The 10,126-nt window shown below is 41.2% G+C and overlaps 1 protein-coding gene across 10 annotated transcripts in view; it reads right to left on the reverse strand.

The window, feature by feature from the left end:
* Positions 1-10,092, reverse strand: part of Cage1 (cancer antigen 1) — a 51,718-nt gene extending 41,626 nt beyond the window's left edge. For 4 of the 10 annotated variants that reach the window (XM_090356433.1, XM_090356428.1, XM_090356438.1 and 1 more), the window contains exons 1-4: positions 9,946-10,092; positions 9,088-9,144; positions 6,040-6,297; positions 3,896-3,983 (exon numbers count right to left, since the gene is read on the reverse strand). In XM_090356433.1, coding sequence (XP_090212559.1) covers positions 3,896-3,983; positions 6,040-6,297; positions 9,088-9,144; positions 9,946-9,951 — 409 coding nt within the window. In that variant the 5' untranslated portion in view covers positions 9,952-10,092. Of the gene's footprint in view, positions 1-3,895; positions 3,984-6,039; positions 6,298-9,087; positions 9,145-9,754; positions 9,851-9,914 lie in introns of those variants that run through there. The other 6 variants (XM_090356432.1, XM_090356431.1, XM_090356429.1 and 3 more) reach the window with 6 other exon arrangements.
* Positions 10,093-10,126: the final 34 nt, after the last annotated feature.

Genomic DNA, 10,126 nt, shown 5'->3' on the forward strand with positions numbered 1-10,126 from the left:
GAGGGAGAAAGGGAGAAAGAAAGAAAGAAAGAAAGAAAGAAAGAAAGAAAGAAAGAAAGAAAGAAAGAAAGAGGAGAAATAAACTGTGGAGATGTTCTAGGGATTATATATTATTTCAACCTCAGTCATTATATAGGATTTAGCATAGCTTGTGCTAGCAAATTAAACAAAGCAACTCATTTTACATGGAAGGAAGAAGTCCTTAAATGGTTTCTACATAAAAGCATTTGGTAGTACATGCCTAGAATCCCAGCTATTTAGGAGGCTGAGGCAGGACAACCAAAATTTGAGACCAGACTAGGAAGAGTTGACTGGATCCTATTCAAAAAACAAAGTGGAAGGACTTTCTACAAAGGTAGAACATTTTCCTACCAAGCTCTAGGCCCTGGGTTCAATCCCCAAATAATGCTGAAGGTAGGGGTTATTGGAAAGCACATTATGTATTATCCTGCTCAAATACAGTACATTCTAAGACTTCGTTAGTCATTTTTGCTGCAATTCTGAAATATTTTAATTATAAAATGCCTCAAAAGACTATAAAATTATAGGATAGAATACTAAACACAAACCTGTTTATTTTTTTCTTTTTGTACTAGTATTAGGGCTTAAACTCAGGGCCTTAGTTTTTACTCAGATTTTCCCCTCACAGCTGGCACTCTACCACTTTTACCCTTCCTCTAGTTCCAAACTTGTTTAATCTTACTTACAAAATCCATTGTGGGCCAGGCACAGTGGCTCACCCCTGTAATCCTAGCTACTCAGGAGGTTGAGATCTGAGAATCAAGGTTCAAAGCCAGCCTGGGCACAAAAGGACCTGAGACTTATCTCCAATTAACTTCTAGAAAATGGGAAGTGGGGCTTGACTCAAGAGTAGGGTGGTAGCTTTGAGCTGAAGAGCTCAGGGACAATGCCCAGGCCAAAGGTACGGTGGTAGCCTTGAGCTGAAGAGCTCAGGGACAACGCCCAGGCCAAGCCCCATGACACCCCCCCCCACACACACACCAAAAATCCATTGAGGTCAGGTGCCAGTGACTTATACCTGTAATCCTAGCTACTCAGGAGGATGAGATCTGAGGATTGAGGTTCATAGCCAGCCTGGGCATGAAAGATGCTGAGACTCTTATCTCCAATTAACCACTAGAAAACCAGAAGTGGTGCTATGGCACAAGTGGTAGAGTGAAAGCCTTGGGCTGAAGAGCTTAAGGATAGCGCCCAGGCCCAGAGTTCAAACCCCCCATGAGCAAAAGACAAATAAATAAAAAGTTTAAGGGTGGCTTGGACTACACAGTGAGACCCTGTCTTAACCACAGTAACTACTTGAATGTGTACTGTAGATAGCATGTATTATCTTAAATCTTGGAATCAGATTGAAAACAGAACTATACTTCTTTATTCTATACTGATTTTCATGCAGCATTTACTTTTTTTTTTTTAAATCACAGCCACCTCCAAAAACCTAACTTTGTAAATAAGGCATCATAGAAATGGTTGTAGTGTAAATTTTTAAATTACTCAGCTCCCAGCACTGTATTCTTATATATAATACCTTATACACAGCATGTGAAGGCTCCAGGTATGGTATCTAGAAATAGATTTCCTAAATTGTAGAAAACACCTACCTTAAACTTTCTAGACATTGTAAAATTGCTCCCCAAATTGGTTGTATAAATATACATTCTACCCCAGTAGCATAAGAATTCCTATTCTTGGGCTGGGAGTGTGGCCTAGCGGTAGAGTGCTAGCCTAGAAGTCCTGGGTTCAATTCCTCAGTACCACAGAAAAAAAACCAGAAGTGGCACTGTGGTTCAAGTGGCAGAGCATTAGCCTTGAGCAAAAAGTGTCTAAGGACAGTGCCCAAGGGCCCTGAGTTCAAGACCCAGGACTAGCAAAAAAACAAACAAATAAATTCCTATGTTTTACATCTCCAAACATGTCAAGTTGATATACATCAAATGGTATTTTAGGGGTGAAGTATACCACTCTCAAGTGGAAAAAATGGCTTAGCTAGCATGTGAAAGGCCCTGGGTTCAATCTCCAGTACAACAAAGTAAATGCTACTTTATAGCCCTCCCTCCCTCCTGGCCTCTTTCCTTCCCTCCCCCATCTTTCTCTTTCTTCTTCCTTCCTTCCTTCCTTCCCTTCCCTTCCTTCCCTCCCCTCCCCCTCCCCTCTCTTTTTGTGCCAGCACTAGGACATGAACTCAGGGCCTGGGCACTGTCTTTAGACTTTTTTGCTCAAGGCTGGTCCTCTACCACTTGAGCTGAGCTCTACTTCTGTTTTCTTGTGTTGTGTGTGTGTGTGTGTATGCCATCCTATGTCTTGAACTCGGGGTCTGGGTGCTCTATCACTTGAGCCACAGCACCACTTCCTGCTTTTTGGTAATTTATTGATGTTGAGTCTCATGGACTTTCCTGCTCTAGTAGTTTGCCCCATGATCCTCAAACCTCCTGAGTAGCTAGGATTACAAGCATGAGCCATCAGTGCCCAGCTTATTGTCATCTTTTTAAATGTTCATTCTTTTGGAATCTATAAAGTTCTTGCTTTTCTAAAATTTTCTCATACTGTCATAGGCTGAATTGTGTAAATTCAAAAATTTAGACTGTGACTATACTGTAAAACAAGGTCATATAGAAGTAATTAGGTATAAATGCAGGCAGAACAACAGATCCAAATCCAGAAATGTAGAGAAAATTCCAGTTTTGAGAGACAGCAAGAAGGTGCCCATCTACAAGTTAATAAGTACAACAGAAGAAAGGGACCTTCTTGGCACACTGATCGTGTGTTCATAGCCTCTGTATTTCTTTTGCTTTTTCTTACTGAATTCTCTGAGGTCAATAGACTTGTCCAGTCTTTTTAGTTTTAAGTAATACTAAAAACATAAAGACATTTCTATACAACATATACAACATCTGGGTTTTCTTTAATGAACATGATCAATGTGTACTGTTCTTATATGGTGAAATCCAAAATAACTTTCATTTATCAACCTAAGACTAGGAGAAGACACTTGGTTATAACAGTAGCCATCTTTTTTTTTTTTTTTTTTTTTCCCAGTCCTGGGTCTTGAACTCAGGGTCTGGGCACTGTTCTTGGACAAATTTTGCTCAAGGCTAGCAAACTGCCACTTGAGCCACAGGGCCACTTCTGGCTTTTTTTGTGTGTATGTGGTACTAAGGAATTGAACCCAGGGCTTTGTGCACGCTAGGCGAGCACTCTACCACTAGACTACACTCCAGGCCCAATACCTATCTTTTGAGATTCTCATACAGTATATAACCGAGTGTTGTGACTGACTTGACTCACAGTTCATTTGTATATACCACCTTGGATAAATTACTGAGCCTCCTCATATGTATAATAAAGGTAAAAACTGCCAGGTACTAGTGGTTCATGCTTGTAATCCTAGCTACTTAGGGGGCTAAGATCTGAGGGTCATGGTTCAAAGTCGGCCCAGCAGGAAAGTCCATGAGACTCTTATCTCCAATTAACCACCAAAAAACTGGAAATGGTACTGTAGCTCAAAGTGGTAGAGCACTAGCCTTGAGCTGAAGAGCTCAGGACAATGCCCAGGCCCAGGGGTAGGGTGGTCCATTTGAGCTGAAGAGCTCTGGGACAGCGTCCAGGCCGAGTTCGAGCCCCATGACCTCCCCCCCTGCAAAAAAAAAAAGAGATACTGACAGCTGGGTGCCAATATTTTTTTGCCTGTCATTCTAGCTACTCCAAGGCTTGAGATCTGAGAACTGAGGTTTTAAGCCTATCTAGGCAGGAAAGTCCATGAGACTCCTCTCCAATTAACCACAAGAACTAGAAGTAGTTCTGTGGCTCAAAGTGGTAGACTGCTAGACCTGAGTTAGTTCAAGCCCCACAACTGACGATAAAAAAAAGAGATACTTACCACTCAGCAAATTGTCTTGTATGCTACAAATATCTTCAGAAAGAGTGGGTGAAGACTCATTTTCTGTTTTTACATTCTTTGTTTCATTCTGTATTAACAATTTAAAGATCATTAATATTCATATTTCAAGCAAACATGTACATTAAAGGTGTATGTATTTTATTAAGTGAATTTTTTTGTGGGTCTTGGGGCTTTAACTCTAGGCCTGGGAGCTATCCCTGAGCTCTTCAGATCAAGGCTACTGCCTTAACCCTGGGCCTGAGCATTACCCCTGAACTCTTCAGTTCAAGGCTTCTGTCCTACCCCCTGAGCCACAGCCCCACTTCCCATTTTCTAGTGATTAATTGGAGATAAGAGTCTCACATTCCTTAGTGCCAGGCTGGCTTTGAACCACTATCTTTAGATCTCAGCCTCCTGAGTAGCTAGAATAACAGGCATAAGCCACCATGCCTGGCTTATTAAGCAATTTTTATTAGTATTTTTGTTGTACAGGGAGAGTGTACTTCTCATATCTTCCCCCACTGTGTATTTAGTTCCCTGTTATTAGCATCTATGACTTTAGGAAATTCATTAAGTGATACTGTTTTAATAGTTTGGATTTTTTTTCTAGGTAAGATCATGACTCTGTAAACACAGGGGTGTATGAGAGTATGTATACCACTAATTTATCATTCTGTGTGTGTGTGTGTGTGTAAGAGAGAGAGAGAGAGAGAGAGAGAGAGAGAGAGAGAGAGAGAGAGAGAGAGAGAGAGAGAGAGAGAGGGATCTAATGCTTAAACCCAGGGTTCTATCCTGAGCTTTTCTGCTCAAGGTCATGGCTCTATCACTTGAGTCACAGCTCTACTTCCAGTTTTTGAGTAAAAGTCTCCTGGGAATTTTTCTGCCTAGGCTGGCTTTGAGTCTTGATCCTTGGATCTCGGCCTCCTGAGTAGCTAAGATTATAGGCATGAGCCACTGGTGCCCAGCTCCTAGAGGCAGAATTTTAAAATGCAGTTTAACTGTCAATTTCCTATCATATATAGCCCTTTGAGAAAACTTTTTTTTGTATTTTTTATTGTAATTAGTAAAAGGGTTACATGATATTTGCCAGATAGAAGGTGCATTAATTCACATACATTGATACCCTTTCACATGTCTAGAGAAAACTTTTGTCAATTCATAGGCTGGACCATATGAAATTTCTGATACTTGTCTATCTAAACTATGAAAATGTACTATCATATGGCACAATTTAATACATTTCTATTACTCCCTTCTACTTTTCCTGGGAACTGCCAAACATTTAGACCAATGTCTTGGAACATTACAATCTTAAGATACAGGGTAGCAGTCATTTCCATTCAGGATGATGTCACTGTCATTGTGCATGCCAGTCAAATCATTTGAATGCCACAGTGATGGATGCTTTAGAACAGGAATCAAGTCCTTTGGGCTCCCTTTTGCAAGGGACTAAGGTGTTTCCATGGGTTTAGACTGTGAAATCTGTGGAGGACCACAGGCTATATTCTTGGAATTTCAGGAGCAAGCTAGGAAGGGTCAATTGTAGCACTCTGTTTGCAAAATTTTACCTTTCTTTGTATGTTGATGGGAGTAGGAAGACCAGGTCCTGAATTCCTCCAATTTATGTTCATTGAAAATCTTTTTACAGTTCTTCATCATTTTTTGCCAGTCTTGGGACTTGAACTGAGGGCCTGGGCACTGTCCCTGAGCTTCTTTTGTTCAAGGCTAGCACTCTACCACTTGGGCCACAGTGCCACTTCTGGCTTTTTCTGTTTATGTGGTACCCAGGCTTCATGCATATTGGGAAAGCACTCTACCACTAAGCTACATTCCCAGCCTTCCAATTCCTCATTCTTTTTTTTGGGGGGGGCCAGTTCTGGGGCTTGAACTCAGAGCCTAAGCGTTGTCCTTGGGCTTCCTCAAGGCTAGAGCTCCACCACTTGAGCTTTTTTTTTTTTTTTTTAAATGTATGTGGTATTGAGGAATCAAATCTGGGTCTTCACACAAGCTAGGCAAGCACTCCACCCCTAAGCCAAACTCCCAGCCCCAAGTTCCTCATTCTTTTAGAGAAATGTTTGTAGTCCCAATGTGAGGAGATATGATAAATGTACCTGAACTTCCCAGAACTTAGTAACAAAGCTCACCTGAGGCAAGTCCAAGGTGACAGCATTAGCTTCCATACAGAAGAGAGAATCTGAGTGAGAGAATTCTTGAGAAAGACCACTGACATTCATGGCATCTGAGTCAGACATGCTTTCTAATTTTTCAGGAGAAGCATCCACTTCAGAATGTATAGGATCTGTAGGGGAGGACAAAAGCCTTTTCTTTTTTTTGCGGTGCCAGGGATGTTGACCAAAATGTCTGAGAGTCCTTATTCCTAATTGCTTTATGATAGAAGGTCTCTTAAAACAAACAGACATATGAGAAAGGGTATCAATGTATGTGAATGAATGTACCTTCTATCTGGTAAATATAATGTAACCCTTCTATTAATTACAATAAAAATATATGAAAAAAAACAAAGACATAATTTTAGTATCAGTATGTGCACACAAAAAGGTTCTTCTTCACCCTCTTTAAGAAAGAAGCAATGTTCATTGCTCTAAATTTTAAATCTCATTTGGTGGCATTGCATGATAGTAGATACTGATTTGGAAAATAGTAAGTTAATATGTATGGCTACCATCCAGTAATTTGCTAAAAGGCTTGGGATCTACAAAAAGATCTCTAAGTCACTTAGAAGAATATTTACAAATACCATCATAAATATATTCACTTGCACAAAACACTTATTGCAATTTATGCAATACCATCTATTTATTTGAATACTTTGACTAAATCAGATACCAACCTGCAAATTAATTTTCTTTCTACATTTCCCTGTCACATCTATTCTCTCAGACAATGTGACTTGAGGTTTTTTTTTGCTTTGTTTTGTTTTTTTTGTTTTTGCCAGTCCTGTGCTTGAGCTCAGGGCCTGAGCACTGTCCTTGGGCTTTCTCAAGTCTAGAGCTCTACCACTTGAGCCTCAGCACTATTTCTGGCTTTTCTGTATGTATGTGGTACTGAGGAACTGAACTCTGGTCTTCATGCATGCTAAGCAAGCACTCTGACACTAGGCCAAACTCCCAGCCTTCTTTTTATTTTCTATTTGCATAAATTAACTATACAGACTGTTTCACTGTGATATTACCATGCATGAGTATAATGTTCCATGGTCAAATTCTCCCCATTACTCTTTCTTACCTATTTTTTTTCCAAACTCATAGCTGACACTCTGCTACCTAAGCTATGACTAGTTCTGGCTTTTTGCTGGTTAACTGGAGAAAAAGTTTCTTTGATTTTTTTCTTCCTGTCATGATTTTGAAACACAGTTCTCAGATCTCAACCTCCTGAGTAGCTAGGATTACAAGGTGAGCCATGGGCACCTGGCTTCTCTCTTTACTATCTTTGAACCTTCTCAAGGCTAGCACTCTACCACTTGAGCCACAGCACCATTTCTGGGTTTTTCTGTGTATGTGGTACTGAGGACTCGAACCCAGGGCTTTGTGCATGCTAGGCAGGCACTCTACCACTAGATCACTCTCCCAGCCCTATAATTACTTTTTATTTTTTTATTTTTTTTTCCAGTCCTGGGCTTGAGCTCAGGGCCTGAGCACTGTCCTTGGATTTTCTCAAGGCTAGAACTCTACCACTTGAGCCTCAGTACCACTTCTGGCTTTTTTCTATGTATGTGGTACCGAGGAATCGAACCTGGGTCTTCATGCATGCTAGGCAAGCACTTTAACCACTAGGCCAAACTCCCAGCCCCCCTATAATTACTTTTTAAATGAAGACATTCAAATGTCCATACCCGCATTGCTCCTGCACATCCTGCTTTTCCAGACTACATCTCTGTTTGAGGCCTTTACATATACCAAGTTTCCACCAGGAACAGCCTTCCCTTCCCAACTGACCATGACTCTTAACCTTTCAGACTCTTCTCAAGAAGTTGCTCTACTCTTGTTTTGTTTTTGAAACAATTATTGCTATGTAGCCTAGGTTGGCATCTAACTCCCAATCTTACGACCATCGGACTGGAATTTTAGTTGTATACCACTATATGATGGAAAAGGGTTGGAAATTTGGAGGCCATCTTGGCTATCGCTCTGATTCATCATCTACAGCCATGTTACTAAATCCTGTCAATTTTTCCTCGGAAAAATGTCTCTTCATGACCCATGCTTTCACTCTATCTCCTATCACAACCATGTAAGAAGGCAACTGGCAAGATGTTTTCACCGAGCCCACTTTCAACCACATTGATCTATCTGCAGCATTCGTCAGTAGATGTCCAGTTACACTGAGTGCCATTCTAGTGCCCAGCCAACATTCTCCCCTCTTCTAGCCAAATCAGGCTCATTTCCTGCACTTGAACCATCTTACCCTGATATGTGCTTCTCTCTTAAAACTTTTCTATTTCCTCATCCAACTGTTTATAAAATTCCTACTGTGTTTAGTCTCCAAATCTCTAGCCAACACTTCAGTATCTGTTCATTTAATATTTGAATCATCACACAGTGTTTCTATTTAGAGATAGTTATTGTTGTATAAAATGAGTACACTTATGACTTTTCAAGATTATATGGTAGTATGTGCTGGTAATTCCAGACACCTAGGACATGGAGGTAGGGGAGATCGCAGTTTGAAACCAGCACGGGCAAATAGTAGCAGGGATGCTGAGCATGGTGGAGCACATCTACAATCTCAGCTACCTGGGGAGGCATAGCTAGGTAAGATTTCAAAGCAAGGGATCAGAGGTGTGGTAAAATGACCATAGTACTTGGGTGGCGAGCTCCAGGCTCAAGGTTTAAACCCCAGTACCAGGGAGAGGGGGAAGAAGAAAAAAATGTGTGCGGAGGGAGTGGAGAGATAGAGCCTTTCCAGTATTTCCTATGGAAGATAGGTTTGTGTTGTCTACATAGTAAATAACTGATTTTAAGAGTTCTGCATTTTTGTTATGTTTACAACATATACCTATCCATGAAATAGCCTCCATATTAAGATTTAATCAATTTTGATCAAATAAAACAATTTTAAGTTGTTCCAACCTGTGTTATCACTTGGTACATTATAAAAAAGAAAGTCAAGCAGGCTAGGCAGGAATAGTGAAAGGCCCAACCTTATAATCATTATTTCTCTGTCATACAAACCGATGTTTCTTGGGTTGTGGTGACTGGGGATCTGAGCAGTCTTGCTTTGTGTTCCAACTGCAAAAAACAAACATACAGGCAAAACAGCAAGAGCTTCATTTCTTTGTGTGTGTAAATCCATAATCCCCAGTTATAATTTTACAACTTTTTCATCCATCCTCTGGCACTAAATGTGGTATGGTACCACATACATAGAAGGAAAACAAAGGCCGGAAGTGGTGCTGAGGCTCAAGTGGTAGACTTCTAGCTTTGAGAAAGTCCAAGGACAGCGCTCAGTACCTGAGGTCAAGCCCAGGAGCAGCAAAAAAAAAAAAATAATAATAATAATCCTGTACTGGCCTTAAGATGACCACCATGCCCCCAGTCCTCCACCTTTCACTTCAGTCCTCAGCAGATTTGACATACTTATTCAGCCAGGCGCCAGTGGCTCTCCTCTATAATCCTAGCTACTCAGGAGATCACAATTCGAAATTAGTGGGGCAGGAAGGCTTTATCTCGGATTAGAGATAAGAGTCTCTAATTGCCCCATAGCTGAAAGTGGAACTGTGGCTCTAGTGGTAGATTTGCAAGCCTTGGGGGGAGGGGAGGTGGATTGGGCCCAGGACTTGATTTCAAGCCCTAGGGCTGGCACAAAACAACAAAAATAAAAACAAACAAAAAACCCCACCCTTATTCGACTGATATATCCTAGAGCTGTTGAGGTGAGAGTGAAGAGGTGTCACTGCAGTTCCTGACAGAAACTCCAATTTCATATTTAACATTTTTCAGCTGACGAACTTCTAACTTTCCAAAATCACTTATCTCGTTTTCTCGTCAGAACCACGCACCAAACTTCCTAAGATGCAAAACTGTGCTCACTTCCATGATCCATTGACAGTTTCTCTGGCCCAAACTAAGGATTTCTCGCTCGTAGCCCCGGAACCACGGGTGTGGCGGGAGGGAGAACTCCCCCAGCCCTTCGCACCGCAGGCTTCGCTGAACCCGCAGTTGGCTCTCGCTGACGTCGCCCTCTGTGACGTCTCCCGGGGCCAGCCAATCA

This window comes from Megascapheus bottae, chromosome 22 (assembly GCF_031878675.1).
Source record: "Megascapheus bottae isolate mThoBot1 chromosome 22, mThoBot2.hap1, whole genome shotgun sequence".
NCBI classification, from domain to species: domain Eukaryota; kingdom Metazoa; phylum Chordata; class Mammalia; order Rodentia; family Geomyidae; genus Megascapheus; species Megascapheus bottae.